We start from the raw sequence: 15747 nt of genomic DNA, 5'->3' as shown, positions 1-15747 counted from the left end.
ATTAAAAAGAGGAATAAAAAACATCTTTTGGAAATTCATCCCATACCCTTCACCATACATAGAGATTGGCATGGTTTTATTTTAGTTAGCTTAATAGCTGGTTTGATTTGCATTAAGAGATGATCTTATGGAAAGTTCCCAATGCCTATCTCCGGTCATGTGAAGGGTATTTTGGGATTTTACTTCCAAGCCCCCCCCCCCATGGAACTTTATCAGATGCATAGTATTCTGGATCCATGAAATAACTGGCCTTTAAAAATAAAAATGTTCCTGCTTCTATGGGAATTCAACATAGAGGTGTGCACACCTATGCCCCCTGTATTTTAACAAAGAACATTTATTTATTTACAATACATTATTCATTCACAAAAAAAGTTGGTGTCCTTAAAAAGGTGGATTTTCCTATTTTCTTTTTAACTAAGGCATTAAGATCAATTTCCAAAAGATGTTTTTTATTAATCTTTTTAATCAACTTTAGCATGGGTGTGTAAAGTTTCTCAAGCCACTGTATGTGATTGTGTTACTTTTTTATAGGTGCAACAATGAGTGTGATCCTGGATTTGCCCTATGCTGTTTGCATTTGGATCTCTGCCGCAGTAGCCATCATCTACACACTTCTGGGAGGCCTCTACTCGGTAGCCTACACCGACATCATACAGCTAACCCTCATATTCTTCAGTTTGGTGAGTTCCTTGGTTACATAGAAAATAATTTCTTCCAAAATCTTATTATAAGAAAATTCGACAGAAACATTTTGAAACTTCATAAAGCCTGCCCTGTTGTTGGAAGTAGACTTGCACGATTCGGGGAAAAATATGAATCACGATTTTTAGCTTAGAATTGATGTCATGATTCTCTGCCACATCACATCACTGCACATCACCACAAGCCTGTAAACATAGAAGCTTCAATGAAGAGAAGGGACAGCATTGCAGCGCTTTGGAGTTTTATACAGTCACACTCCAGAAACTCACAAAATAAAGTAGTAGTGTTTGTGATGCAGTCAGCTCGTACAATTGAATGAGAATCAAGAATAAAATAAATAAATAAAATAATATCAAAGTTATTTAAAAATGAGATTGTGAAAAGGGTGAATCGAGATCGTGCTTTTATATCAATTAATTGTGCAGGCCTAGTTGGAAGAGAAAAGTTTTCCGTTGAGGGACAAAACATTTTAGGATTATCTTATGCAAAGCTTGTGGTGCCATTCTGCCGAGTCTCTAACCATCTGCTAGTCACAACTACAGCACATATCTACCGTACTTAACAGGTGATAATGCATGTTTTAAAATGTTTAAGTCAGTGGTTCATTGTCTCTTCTGCAGTGGTTGTGTGTCCCTTTCATTCTTATGAATGCCCATTCAGCTGACATCACCAAGACTGCTTTCAACTTCACCTACCAGGCCCCCTGGATTGGTTCAGTGGATAAGGAAAGAGCGGGGAGGTGGATTGATAATTTCTTGTTACTGGTAAGGACTATTTTGATATTACAGAGCAGGAAAAGCAAGTGTAAATAATAAAATGAATGATGGCTGAATTCCATTAAGCTGCTTTAGTTTCAGGGTCATGCTGGCTCACTGTCACCCTGTCATGGCTTACTGGGACTTGAGTAGAAAAGAACCAAGGTGGTAAGGCCATTGGCAACAACGTTTTTTTCCCCCCACTATAAAGTAGGGCTGCACGATTATGGCCAAAATGATAATCACGAATATTTTGATCAATATTATGATTACGATTATTTGTTGAATTTAACCAAAAAAAAATGTATTGTCACAAAGGCTATTTATAACTGCTTTCATATTATGCTACATTCCTCTAATGTTGAAGTTGTATGTTGTATAGACATACAGCTGCAACACGTGTAAATGAAAATTAGCTATCTGAAATAAATAGCGTAGGATATGCATTTTTTTTTAAATGCATCTCTGAGAAAGCTCCATTATTTGTTTTTAACAATAACTGATTAAAAGAGCTAGGGAGAGAGAGGGAGAGAGAGGGAGAGAGAGGGAGTGCGATGGACGTACTCACAGAGCGACTGACTCATTGTGAATGGGTCCAGCACGGGTCGAATAGCGGATACACACGACGTGTGTATGGAATGTCTGAATCGTCAGTGCGCTGCATTTTTATGAACTATGATATTCCGGCCATGGGTTAAATCTCTGGCCCAAGTCCCGCAAGCTCCATCTCACACCCTATTACTCTACCAACTGAAGTTAGTTGCATTCAATAACTTCTTCTGTGTTCTTCGCCGTGGTGGCCGCGATAGCACTTACCCGCAGAAACACTGGGATAAATACAAGTTTGCCCCTCATACTTAACAATATACAGCTGTGTTAATAAAAAAATTAAACTGTAGACAAATGTCAGAAGTGTGGACCGGCGCTGTGTGGCCGGGCTGTGCGGAGAGTAAGACGAGAGAGAGTAGAAAGATCCAACACAGGCATGGCTTTACAGAAGAGATGGGTCATGTAACGGAAAATTAAACCATATCAATATAACAACATTGCAGCGGATGCGAGTACATTAGCACCGTGCGTCCTAGAGGTGCTAACAGCTAACAGACGCTAACTAGCACCGACCAGCACTGCTCACTGCTGTTGTCTGAATAACGACACAGACGGGACAAAATGTTGCGTTTACTGGTACACTGGTAAACCTTGAGACCGACCTACCACCAACTGCATCTGTTGAAGTTTTCTCCCGTTACTCTGTCATCTGTGACTGTCTACATCTAGAAACTAAGCTGCGCGATGCAGGGAACAACTCTGACTGGCACATGAGCAGACAGTGGTTTGCGGAGCGGTAGATGCACTATGCAAAAAAAACGGAGCGTTCTATGAAATGACGCTTTAAAAAAAATCAATGCTCGATCATGCAAAAAAATTGCATGATGCAAAATTTGATTGTGAGAAGTCAAAATCGTGATCATGATTGAAATTTGATTAATTGTGCAGCCCTACTATAAAAGGTTTGGTCACATCATGTTTTTATTCAGTATAATTTACCCACATTGTGCCCCAAAAAAGGATGTGGTTTCATATTTCTGATGCAGGTAGTAAATAAATATTGATCATAATGATCATAAACAGTGTGTAAGAGTGATGTTACAGTTTGTGATTGGATAGTGTGACATTTTACAAAAAAGTGATAAAACATGCTAAAATAATACCTTCTCCAATTCCAATCACGGTGCATCAGTGTTTCTGAGCACATCTGCTAAATGGCTTCAATTAAAACGAATGGGAAAAAAACATAAGATAGAAGTGTTACAGGACCATACCTTAACAAGTGAAAAATATCTGCTGTGAAAATGGCCTGTTGTAGGATGCATGACATTTTTTTTACCCATGGGTGCCCTGTAGGGCTACCTGTTCAATTTATCTGACATACAGTAGTGAGAGAAGGACATCATTGTGTGATGTAAAATTCCACTGATTCTGGTCACGTGGCCATTTAAAAAAAAAAAGTGAAGTGACACAACTACTAATGTTCAGGATGACACACAAGACCTATTTCCATTGTTGTTCTTAATGTGTGTGAGTGTTATAGGGTCGTACCCGACTCTGGATTTTGTCAGTCGAATCGGATCTGGCTGGTAAATACAAATATTCGACTATTTGTTCCTTTTTATATATATATATAGAGAGAGAGAGAGAGAGAGAGAGAGAGAGAGAGAGAGAGAGAGAGAGAGAGAGAGAGAGAGAGAGAGAGATATATATATATATATATATATATATATATATATATATAGAGAGAGAGGGGATCAAACAGCACAATGCTTTACGCCCCTGTTTCCAGAACATTATTGTTCAGTAGTGTGGATGCTCAGGTTGTTATAGTCATTGTTCTTGGTGTGGATGGCCCTTTAAAGGCCCCTAAAGTGTAAGAGTGTTTGTTTTTCTTAGGCCTTTGGTAACCTTGGATATCAGGACTTCCACCAGAGGACCCTGTCAGCTGCCTCATCAGCCACAGCCAGGATCACCTGCTTTGTTGCAGCGCCGCTCATCCTTATACTTGGAATCCCATCCTTGCTGATTGGAGCAGTCGCAGCATCAACAGGTACAGCAAACAATTTAACTAGAAAAGAGAAGCAATACCATGCTCATGTATGCTGCATTTTTTGTGTCAGACTGGAACACGACTGCGTATGGCTCCCCGTCCCCATACGAGCGTGGAGATGCCGGTCTGGTTCTGCCCATTGCTCTGCAGCACCTCACACCACACTACATCTCCATTATCGGTATTGGAGCTATAGCTGCTGCTGTGATGTCATCAACGGACTCAGCTTTATTGTCTGCCGCCTCCATCTTCACATCCAACATCTACAAAAACATCCTCAGGACCAAGGTAAGAGGAGACCTGAGGAAAAGAGCAAGCTTGTGGGTTTTATTTCGCTTTCAGCTTAAAGGCATTTTCCCCCCTGCAGGCATCAGAGAGGGAGCTCCAGTGGGTAATCCGTGCCACTGTGGTGTTGGTGGGCTTGGCTGGTACAGCGCTCACCTTCGTACACAACAGCATTATGTTTTTCTGGATCCTGGGCTCAGGCATAACCTACACCATTATGTTCCCTCAACTCGTCTGTGTCCTCTTCTTTAATATCTCCAATGGCTACGGCTCCGTCATGGGCTTGCTAGTAGGAGTATTACTGAGAGTGCTGAGCGGCGAGCCATTGATAGGGTTGCCTATTGTTCTCCACTTTCCAGATTGCACTCTTGAGGATGGCATATATGTCCAGCACTCTCCTGTTCAGACAATCTGCATGTTGTCCAACATGTTTGCCACTTTGTTATTCTCCTACATGGCCTCACTGCTCTTCAATAAAGGACTGATTCCTGAGAGGTGGGATGTATTTAAAGTGAAAACCCACAAACTAACCCAGAACGTAATGCTAATGAGCAATGGTACCACCAAAACAGACAAAGAGGAGAAAACTGAAGATCACAATGAGACTGAATTAATGTTAACAAATCGGCAGAATTGAAAGGAAAATGATTTAATGGGATGTTAACGTGTTTTGTATGGTATTTTATCATGTCTCTATTTTTCATACCAAATACTTTTCTCTTTTGTAAAATAATAATCTATATAATTAACAAATGCTATACATTATTATGTTTTATTATGAGTTAAGATTAGACTTTATTGATCCCGAGGGGAAATTTACAACAAAACAAGCAGTATATAAAGTAATTACAATTACCAATTAACAACTGCAACATTAAACTGATGCCACAATAAATCAATTATAGAATCCATTAATAGCCTAGGACCATTCTGCATGATGATGATTTACTTTTGGTTAATTTCTGAATTTATTTTTTTTTTAACAATTTTTATGGATTTTCCATAAACAATGTAGCATTTTCTACATCACATAATGAACTAAATATGTACAAACAAGATATCCCTGTGTTATGCAGAAAATAACCAACATGAAAGGTGCCAATACTTTTTTACGTATACTTTTTTTACTTAAGTAACATTTTGAATACAGGTCTTTTACCCGTAACAGTATTTCTACTTTGTTTTAGTAAGATATAAATGTTCTTTTTCCACCACTGTGCTTTGGTGTAATTTTTTTTTTTCCAGTGGGGTTTGATTAGCCTGTTAACTTTTGTTACTGGTAGGGCTACATGATACTGGTGTAATTTTATGTTGAACTACAATCAATAAATGCCCTAATAAGATAAATTAATTAAAATGTGAAACTTCCTCTAAATGTACAGTCAAATATGGGATGAATGCAATTGCTGGATAAATCTATAAACCTACACCTCCCTCAGTTATTTGTCCACCTGCATTCCATTATTGTTTGCCATAGGCTACATTGTGCTCATTTAAACCTCTTGATACAAGATACCTATATTAAAGGTTACAATCAGTGCCTGTGTGTTCTGTTACTCTCAGCACCCATCCGGCAACAGAAATCCTATCCCAAACCCTCAATGTGGTTTATAAAAAATAAAGAAGTTGAATTAGGTATTAGCTAGGCCTATGTGTGATTTTGTAGTGTATACAGTGTAAACACTCGTTATATGGGTATGTAGTTGCACCACTTAACATAATAAGGGTTTCGAGTAAAGTGTGTTTAAGATCTAACATTAAAGTTCAGTTTGTTTATAGTGCACATAACCCAAGGAAAGAGAGCATAATTAGTGTTTGTTTATATACCCACTCAGCAACAGAAATCCGCTTATATGGGTATGTAGATGCCCCACTTAACATAAATAGGTTTTCAAGTAAGGTGTGTTTACAGTGCACATAACCCAAGGAAAGAGAGAGCATATATAGTGTTTATGTTTATGTACTGGTAATTCCTGGTTCGGCCTTGTTGAGGCAGTAACGCTGCGTGAAGTTGACGTTTTGACCACTTCTTAAGAAAACAAGGAAGCGCCTGTTCGATAGCAACAGAATGATTGTCGACTGCAAGAAGTAGCTTTCCGCTCATTATCTTCAGTGGTGTATAAGGTGAACAATTTACCCATCGCGCTTTAACCTACCAAACCCTTAAAATGTATAGAGATCCTCAATTGAACAGAATTAGCAAGCGTTAGCTAGCATGGTACATTAACTTTGCTAGCTGTTAGCTGTAACTTAAGCTACAAACCTAACAAGCTACTGAAACGGTACTGGCCGTTCGTTAAAGTCAGTTTAAAATGTACAAAATGCCGTTTTCTAATTATGACGTCTACTTCCTAGCCGAACTCGAGTTTTGACTCAAGCGTGGCGAAAGAAGCTAACTTTTCTTACCAATGCCATTTATGACAATCTCGCATTGGCAGACCTAAGGTTATCTCCAGCGCTGTGCAGTACTTGACGTTAAGTGTCCTTAAAGTGCTGATAAACAAACCCAGTAATTGCAATATTAACGAAAGTCTCTCATATATCAATACGAAACATAACTTACCAGAGAGGCAGGTCGCCGCAGAGATTAGTTATCTAGCTAACGTTAGCATGGAAATAGACGTTAGTAACGTTAGTTACCCCACTTATCTTGTTTTCCATTAAAGTCAGGGTAATTGCTGAAGCCAGCGTACACCTCATACAGTGCAGAACTGAAAATGTTGATTGAAGGCGTCTGCACCAAAATGAATTGAGCTAAATTTAATTATAGTGTTCTGTAACGTTATCTGTTTCATATTGACAATGACTACTTTAGTATTTTATGTGGATTGGTCAATATATGAGATAGGCTACCCAATCCAATTTAAAGGGGCATCCCAGCAATTTAGTATTCCACTTCCTTAAAGTTGGGAGACTTTGACATGTACAACCAGAGCCTATTATAAAGGTCACTTAAACCAGTATTTGTATATTGATCTCAACAGCTAACTAGCTCTCCTTCAGAAATGGAGGCTGGGAGAGGAGATGAGAGCCTGGATGTGAAGGGAGCGGCGGCAGGAGCGGAACCAAGCTTTTCTGGACACCAACAGACCTCTGCAAAGCCGGTTTGGACTTTGCTAGAGGACGCAGCCCAAATGAAAACAGAAGGGAATGCTCTCTACAGGGAGAAAAACATTCGCTCAGCCATCGGGCGTTATCACAGAGCTCTGCTGGTCCTCAGAGGCCTCGACTCTGATGTGATGGCGTCAGTGAAAGGGTTTGGACCTGAGATACCTGCTCTCACACCTGAACAGGAGGCTTTTCTGAGAAACACACAAGTGGACTGCTACAACAACTTAGCTGGTAGATAAAAAATTACCACTATGCAAAGTCCAGGGGGTGAAAAAGTACTAACTTTGACTTAAATATATCTGTTAAATTCTATTCAAGTAATAGCTCATCAAAAACTAGTCAGAATATAAGTTAATTTTTTCCATGTAGTCCTAATTTTTTGTATGGAGTCCTAATTATTATTTCAATGTGAAAATGCCCGACCAACAAATCCCTCTGAAATTCAGTGACGCTCCAAAGAGGGGACTTCCTTTATGAGAGCTTTTTCATTGACTGCATTATTGCAAGTGAAATTGGCAGCTGGGTACAGTATGTACTATATTATAAATGTACAAATATATCTCTTTCAGCCTGTTTGCTGCAGAGACAGAGTGTTGACTATTCTCGAGTGCTGGACTACAGCATGCGGGTGCTGCAGTGGCGACCAGGTGACGTCAAAGCAATGTACAGGGCAGGAGTAGCCACTCTGGAGATGGGAGATGCACAGACTGCCAAAAAGTACCTCACCCAGGCCTGCAGAGAGCAGCCTAATGGTAAGAAAAGAGCCAGCACATCAGACTTGTCCACAGCAGGCTTAGGCCAATATGTCATGTTTTCACAAATCATTTAAGGTGGATATTTATCTCCCAATGAGTACGTAGTTCCCATTGGTTCTTATTTGTGAGACTTACTACTTGGTGGACAGTTAATGTATATGTTCTGTTTCATATATGATAACCACTTAAAATAGTAAAATGCCTTTTAAAAGAAAAGAAAAAAATTTTCAAGATGCTTTTGTCTCTGAAATGTTATTACCTTAAAGTAAGTTTGATATTTTGGGAAATTCACTTTGTTGCTAAGAGTTAGCTGGGTCTGTCACAGAATCTGTGAGCATGTATTGTCTCGTATCTAATATCCTGCAGATTCTCTCCTAACATTCACCTGTGGGATAAAGGAAAGTATGCTTTTCCAAAATAAAACGTCTACATTGTTCCATCTCAGATGCCAATGTTAGGAAACACCTGCAGAGGGCTGAGGAAAAACTGAATCAAGAGTTGCGAAAAGAGAGGGCCATGTACCAAGGCATGTTTTCCACCAGCCTGAAGAGCAGCTCCGGAGAAGGGATTAACCAAACCAACAGAGCTGGTGAAGGAGTTTGAGCCTGCCAGCTCAACCCACCAAATGAAGCCTCCGACTGAGACTGTTCTTCCTTAACTGATCACAAACCAACTGAAGAATGTTGACACATCTTGAATAGTGTTGCTGTCTCTCCTTTAGGTGAGCATAGGAACTGTAATTATACAGACTAGTGGGAAGTGGTCCATAGCAAACTAAGGATATTGCTGCTGAAAATAGAAGTAAGAGGATGGGAAAGTTAGTTTCCTAGCAACACAGAAGCAGAGCTGTATTTCAGTTTGGATATTTCAGAAAAATGCCTCTGAAAGCTAAAGTGAGACTCCTCATGCACTACTCAAAGTTCTGATTATGCCTTCATGATTACAGGTGTCTGGTCAGTGCTGTGAATGTTAATTTTGTGAGTTTAAGTAAAACAATTTTTTATAAATAAACATCCACGCTCTCTTTTTAAACTCATTTGATTGTAATAATGTAGATAATACAGGTATTCCAGGCAGAGTACAAGTTTAGGTATACATTTCTTTTATTAACTGTAAGCCATGAGAAGCCACATTTTGTCTCAACTAACTTCAATATTTTAATCATTCAATATTTAAAAATCCTGAGCACAATATCAAGTTAAAGAGTATTTGCTTGTTTTTGGTCATTATTTGGCCAATATGATTGTACTTCAGAGGCACTGTCGCCCATTAACAGGATTATCACATTCTCACAATAGCTATAATCACTGAACAAGTCACAGAGCAGCATGCAGAAGGGGAATGTACATTATAGTTCAGTTGAGATGTTAAATCCTTTAAAACTGCATTCATACACTGAAAAACACGGAAACCCACACTAATAAAATGTCAAAGGTTTGTAGTTCTTTCCAGCTCCTAAAAGGAATTATTCACCCCTAAATGAAGTTGTCACCTATGTTTTCTTTACCGACAATTCTCTGTGGGCCACGCTGCACGATTAATGAGGAAAGAATTTGGGAGACACAGCAAAATCGATTTGCTGCAACTCACTAATTATGCTGCAGAACTTATTTGAAAGACATTTTGTAGTTTTTTTGTGAGGCTATAAAAAGAATGTCTTTAAAAATGTACAAAAACATTACTAAGATGAATGATGTGAGCCAAGAGCAAAATGAATAGCTTTTTACAGACGTGCCTGAGAGTAGCTTCCATCATATTGGTAGTGGATTATAGGACTGGCGGATATCTTATGGCCAGTATTATAAAATCTGTCTAATCAATCAGTCTTTGAAATTTTAAAATGATAGAACCTCCTTTTACATGAAATATAATGCCAACCACTCATCAATCACTGGTGTTTTGAACTTAACACATGGAAGATGCATATACTGTGATGGATATTTATTGTACATATGTCACTTCTTAGATGGCTTCCGTTTGAGACTCAGGGACCTCATGGAGCCAAACACTCTCCTCCCCAAGTCCCTCAGTGATCGAGAGCGCTGTAGGGACATCCGTGAAGGAGGGGATGGAGAGAAGGAAGGGGAGGAGAGAGGGGAGAGGGAATGGCAGCTGCCTTCCAGGCTCTGAGAGCTAGAGAGGTTGAAGAGGCTGGCGGTGGAGGACAGGCATTTGTCTTCTTCCTTTGTTCTCAGCAATCTGATTCCTTCGTCTTTGCTGTGGCCCATGCCACTTTGCCCCACATCTAATGAGGAGACCCAGTGTTCCTGCTTTGTGGGCTCCTCGCCGTGATTACGAGACACCAGCAAGCCTTGGGACTCACTCCTGAACAAAGCCCTCCTGGAAAGCCTGAGGCTGGTGCTGCGTCTTTCCCCATCTTCCTTCCCCCTCTTCTTTGAGAAGATGGGGGAGTTGTCTACTTTTGGCCTTCTGTCATTATTGCTAGATGAAGTCTTCATCTTTCGATGCTCCCTCCTCCAGCTTCCAACGCTGTTCCTCCTCCATCCGTAGCCATACTCAGCTCTGTCCATCTCTTCTCTTTCGCTTTCGGACTCTTTGCTCCAGAGGCGTCCCTCAAAGCCCCTCCAGAGTTTGTTGGAGGTCTTCCTGGGTGTCTGGACTGCTGATCGCTCCCTCTCCTGCACCCCAGCCCAAACAGAGCTATAGTCCTCTCTCTTGGCATAGCTGCTTACTGTGGCTGCCCGGATCAGCTTGTGGGAGGCATGCTTTCCTTTATAAAGCCCCTCCCCCTCCACCCTCTGACACCCACCACTACCCCCACTCTGCCGAAGTGACCCACCCCTTGGTTGGATACCGCCGTGATCCAAAGGAGAGCTCCTGGTATCGGTGCGAGGCAGGGAGCACTGGAAGGGCGCATCTCGTCGGAAAACAGAGAGCGGGGTGGCACCCAGAGGGGATGGCTGGAGAGGCCGGGGAGGGGAACGGCCCCTGGTGGTGGGGTGGGAGGCAGGGGAGGAGGCCGTGGAAGAGGGGAGGTCAGATGGGGAAGGGATTTGCTGGTAGTGGCATTGTGAGGAGTAGTGGGAAGATGGAATATGGATGGACTGATAGGGGTGTATGGGGCTGCTGGAGTGTGAGAGAGGAGGGGTGAGGCTAGACTGAGACTGTGGAGAATGGGTGACACTGAGAGACAGCTGTATGGGTCTCTGGGGATTTATGTCGGTTAGTCTAGTATAATCATGTGAATGATCTGTCTGGGCTTTCAGGTGGGTTTTACTGTGACCCCTCACCTCACCTGCAGGATCCGTTTGGAAGCAATCAATATCCAGCTCCACACCTTGTTCCATCAATCCCACCACAACAGCCCTAGAGAGGCCAGAGAGACGTGAGATCTCCCCCACCATTTGGGAGTCTTCGCTCAGCTTGGGACTGGAGCTGGACTCTTGGATCAAGCTACTGCGCTGAGACCCTGGAGCTGATCCAGAGTTTGAACCAAACACTGATGACCCAGTCTCAGGTGGAGCACCGCTGCTCCAGTCTACCGAACGGCAGAATACAGATGACCCAAATCCAGAAGTGGGTCCTGACCCTGAAGTGACCTCCAGGGAACTGCGGTGGCTCAGGCTGCTTGGACATGTTGAAATGCGAGGGCGAGCCCTAAGTGCTGGGGTGGGTGTAGTGGAGGAGAGTGATGTAGCAGAGGCCGTGGAAGTTGAAGAGATGTTGCTCCTCAAAGCTCCACAGCTGCCATTTTTGGGATTGTCCACCAGTCCCCGGCTAGAATTTAAACCAGGAGTCAGGTTCAAGTTGAGGTTAAGATGCAGATTTATGTTCAAGTCTTCTCCAGTTGCTGAAGGAAGGTTACCCAGGTTGATAGAATTTCTAGTAGCTTTTTTCCCAGTGGTGCTGAGGCTGATTCTGGCAGAGTTTCCCAGCAGTGACTTACAGGGAGTGATGCTGCCCCCTGGCAGAGTGGAGGGTGTACTGCGGCTCTCAAAGGCAGAAAGGGACTGGGTCGAACCATGATTGTTGCCAGGGGTACATAGACCTCTGTGCCTGACCTGACCAGGGGTGGCAGATGAAGTAAAATCTGACGTGGCGGAGGTTACCCGGCTGTGGTACTGGCGAGCCAGTCGAGAGATGTATTGCTCCAGCTGGGTGAAAGAAGCTGGGCCAGGGGGCTGCTGAGGCAGAGTTAGATCAGCATTGGACTCCTGTGGTTCATCTAGTTGGGGTCCTTCAGGGCTCGGAGAGGCTGATTGCTCTTGGCTCTGGGAGGTGAAGAGGGGGCTCTGGAGGGCGACGGCATGCAGCGGGCTTGGGTAGGGGTACACCTCTTTGGTCCGACGGGACACCAGGTCAGTGCAGAAGCGAGGGTCCAGCTGGGGGTTTGGATGGAAGCAGGAGGTGGGGTCGAAAAGCGGGAGGAGGGAAGAAATCAGGGAGTCACTGAGTCCTGAGCAGAGGTCAGACAGAAAGCTCAGACCGGCCAATTCAATGTCACTTTGGACTGTAAGAGACGAGAGAAGAACATTTTTTATTATTTTAGGTCATCAATCTACAATATTTATACATTAATCTCTTTCCAGAGCTCCACTGATGTTTATAGCCAGAGCACTGCTTTAAACCGTCTTCAGTTGATCTTTTTGAACCAGCTTCAGCTGATTGTTGCAAAGTCATATTTACACGGATGGATTTACATGACAATGGATCCATTACATGATATGGATCTATTGTCCAGCTCACCTGAAGGTGGTGTCCCTTCTGTTGGTTCAGCGTACTCCTGGCTGCTCTGCAGTGCAGGCTGCTGTTGCTGCACTGCACCTTCTGACCACAGGATGTCAGTGTTGTCAGCGGACAGAGGGACCTGCTCCCACAGCTTCAGGGGTCTGGCCGGTGGCGCCGATCCTCCCTGAGCAGCGTCACTGGACACAGAGTAGCACGAGTCTGAGAGCGAGCTCCCGCTTACTGAATAGAAACCTTTAGAGGAAGAGAGGAAAATAAATTCAGAATGTATGCTAGCATCTAAGCGACAATATCCAATCATTTTCTATAAAACTCAAGGGCGCTAATGGTGATGGCGTGGAAACAGGGGTGCCTTAAGACCTTTGATCTATTTGTATTTCTTATTAATTCTATAAATTAGAGGTTGTACTTATTCCTTAGCCGACTCCTATTTTGTGCTGTTAGTGACGTTATTTATTTTTTTCTCTACTTTCACTACTTGTTATGTTACATTTAATTTAAAAACAGTGGCAAAAAAACATCCAACAATTTCATACATGTGTTGTTTGTAGTTTCATAAACTCTTTGTCTGGTAGGTCTTTCCTGAGAAAGAAAATTATGTTTTCTGAAACAACAGGGTTAGTGTTGTTTGGATGTATATGAAGACAGTTACTTAGGTCAGTAAAAACTAGCTAAACAAGACGTCTCCTAAAGAAACTGAAACAGTAACAGAAATTCCAGGAAAAAGGCGTCACAGTACTGGCTCCTCCGTTTGACGAAAAAGTAACATGAAGGTACTGCAGTGCAAAAACAGCTGTGAACACTTACAGTAGCTTAAAAAATTTCACACAAATCTACATTATAATTTACGATTTGGAGGAATAAGCAGGAAACTATCTTCAAACCTAAAATAATCTTTCAGGTTTGAATTGATTACTTAAAATAGTATAAAAGAAGGCATACACAAGTTCATAGCAGGGAAAGGAATGTCTGAGTTGGGTGCAGTGACACAGAGACCACAGTTACAATGGGAGTGGATAAGAGTTTGGCAACAAAGGCTGAAAAAGTGGACAGTGTAGACGAGAGAGAGAGAGAGGAGGGAGAGAGAGGAGGAGAGAGAGAGAGAGAGAGAGAGAGGAGAGGGAGGAGAGGAGAGAGAGGAGAGGAGAGAGAGGAGAGAGAGAGGAGAGTGCCAAGCCCCAGAGTGAGAGCAAATAAACAAAAGTTTTAAAAAAAGAAAAATGGTTAATGTTTAATGGAATTCCTTACACAAGGTGAGCTGTAGTGAAGTCAGATGGTGACAAACTGTTTTGGTCACGTTAAGGTCAGTGCTGTGGACCACACACTGTTGACCGTGTGTGTGTGTGTGTGTGTGTGTGTGTGTGTGTGTGTGTGTGTGTGTGTGTGTGTGTGTGTGTGTGTGTGTGTGTGTGTGGTGTGGGTGTGTGGGGTGTGGTTTTGTTGTGGTGTGTCGTGTGGTGTGTATAACTGACTGGGTCTGGAGTCACTGTCCAGATGGACAGTTCCACTTGGGTCTGGTGTTGGTGGAGAGAGCAGGTCAGAGGGGGCATCCCAGGACAGAGTAGACCAGCGTGAGTTAATCCCCCTGCCAGATGAGGAGTGGACTGTCCCGTCCCCTGAATTACTGCCACAGTCCTCTGGGCTGCTCTGACAGGGCAATACCACTATATCTGAGGGAGACTGCGCCTGATAAAAACAAAACATGTGACAGATGAGGCTGACCAGAATTGCCAAAGTCAAATATATTTGACTACAATATCTAAATACTGTTACTATGATTATATGCATGTGCATATTTGTCTGGGGATGTAAAACGTTTGGTGATGTGGATAAAAAGGCCAACCAAGTAAAAACGTGTAGATCATTTTACCCAATTACAAGAATCAAATAATTGCAGAAACAAATAGTATTTACAGCCATACAGAAAAATGAAAAAATAACAATTATAACATTATAGTGGCCAAATTACTAAGACAATATTTGGTCTAATTTGATAAAGACATGACCATCCAATAGGTGTATATATGTATGTATATATATATATATATATATATATATATATATATATATAAAATATTACTTATTAGGATACACAGTGCAGAAAGGGCTTGTTTGGAAGGGAATTTTACCTTTGTGAAAAAGATTTCTCTAGATGTTCATGCATGATGATCATTTACTAAAAGCAGTCCCTCATATAATGGTACCTCCAACCTCTTATTAAATCTTATCTTAAAATTTAAAGACAGCCTAGAGGTTTGCAGCATTAACCATGAGCTGCTGTAACAAACTCGACCTCAATTCTGAATGCAAGAAGAGTTGCTGAAAAGTGTGAAAAAAATGTTCTCTTGCAGTTTACACAACACATGGAGAATACTTCATTTGAAAATCAAAGCTGGGTCTATTTATAAAAACTGATCGCATGCCCCCAAACTATATTATTTACAATCTTGAAACATATTTATGCAAATTAAATGTATTTTCTTTCCACAAACAATACTAAAGAAGCATTGTTTTCATATACTCGCACTTCTCACCTCTTAATAAATCTCATCATTAACTGTTGGACCAGGGTGCCCTGTAGGGGTCATTAAACCAAAAGGTCGGGAACCCCTAATTTAATCTTAAAGTATATATTGTATTTTGTAAGTTTATTATATAAATATATTTAAATGTAAAATCTTAGTAGTGAAGTCAAATGGGTTGTATTTCCCACTGAAAAGTAGTGGAGTAGAAATAGAAGCCATCAAATGGACTTAGGGCCCTATCTTGCACCTGGTGCAGCGTGACGCAAAGCCCGATGCAAGTGTCTTTGCTATTTCAAGGTTGT

At 41.7% G+C, this 15747-nt stretch overlaps 3 protein-coding genes and 1 long non-coding RNA gene across 4 annotated transcripts in view; 2 read left to right on the top strand and 2 right to left on the bottom strand.

Moving 5' to 3' along the window:
- Positions 1-5772, top strand: part of LOC116696855 (high-affinity choline transporter 1) — a 10670-nt gene extending 4898 nt beyond the window's left edge. The window contains exons 5-9 of the mRNA XM_032528072.1: positions 535-683; positions 1326-1469; positions 3909-4062; positions 4133-4350; positions 4430-5772. Coding sequence (XP_032383963.1) covers positions 535-683; positions 1326-1469; positions 3909-4062; positions 4133-4350; positions 4430-4984 — 1220 coding nt within the window. The 3' untranslated portion in view covers positions 4985-5772. The remainder of the gene's footprint in view (positions 1-534; positions 684-1325; positions 1470-3908; positions 4063-4132; positions 4351-4429) is intronic.
- Positions 4135-7129, bottom strand: LOC116696857 (uncharacterized). The gene is made up of 2 exons (XR_004333848.1): positions 6911-7129; positions 4135-4835 (listed from the first exon to the last, which is right to left on the bottom strand). It is a non-coding gene; the product is annotated as an uncharacterized LOC116696857 (long non-coding RNA).
- ttc9c (tetratricopeptide repeat domain 9C) lies at positions 6255-9235 on the top strand. Its single transcript, XM_032528073.1, has 4 exons — positions 6255-6471; positions 7332-7689; positions 8028-8210; positions 8659-9235. The coding sequence occupies exons 2-4, from the start codon at positions 7353-7355 to the stop codon at positions 8814-8816; spliced, it is 678 nt and encodes a 225-aa protein (XP_032383964.1). The 5' UTR covers positions 6255-6471; positions 7332-7352; the 3' UTR covers positions 8817-9235.
- A 63-nt stretch (positions 9236-9298) lies between these two features.
- The window catches only part of si:ch211-168f7.5 (cell wall protein AWA1), a 13332-nt gene continuing 6883 nt past the window's right edge, over positions 9299-15747 (bottom strand). Inside the window, exons 2-4 of the mRNA XM_032528071.1 lie at positions 14391-14606; positions 12921-13161; positions 9299-12684 (exon numbers count right to left, since the gene is read on the bottom strand). Coding sequence (XP_032383962.1) covers positions 10169-12684; positions 12921-13161; positions 14391-14606 — 2973 coding nt within the window. The 3' untranslated portion in view covers positions 9299-10168. The remainder of the gene's footprint in view (positions 12685-12920; positions 13162-14390; positions 14607-15747) is intronic.

The sequence above is a fragment of the Etheostoma spectabile genome, chromosome 10, assembly GCF_008692095.1.
Source record: "Etheostoma spectabile isolate EspeVRDwgs_2016 chromosome 10, UIUC_Espe_1.0, whole genome shotgun sequence".
Lineage (NCBI taxonomy): Eukaryota > Metazoa > Chordata > Actinopteri > Perciformes > Percidae > Etheostoma > Etheostoma spectabile.
This window is presented reverse-complemented; position numbering and strand designations above follow the sequence as displayed.

Excerpts from the sequence above, each read along its gene's own strand:
- ttc9c (XM_032528073.1), top strand. The coding sequence starts at position 7,353 with ATGGAGGCTGGGAGAGGAGATGAGAGCCTGGATGTGAAGGGAGCGGCG. Across the intron at positions 7,690-8,027 it reads CTGCTACAACAACTTAGCTG|CCTGTTTGCTGCAGAGACAG; the intron begins GTAGATAAAAAA and ends TATCTCTTTCAG. Across the intron at positions 8,211-8,658 it reads CTGCAGAGAGCAGCCTAATG|ATGCCAATGTTAGGAAACAC; the intron begins GTAAGAAAAGAG and ends GTTCCATCTCAG.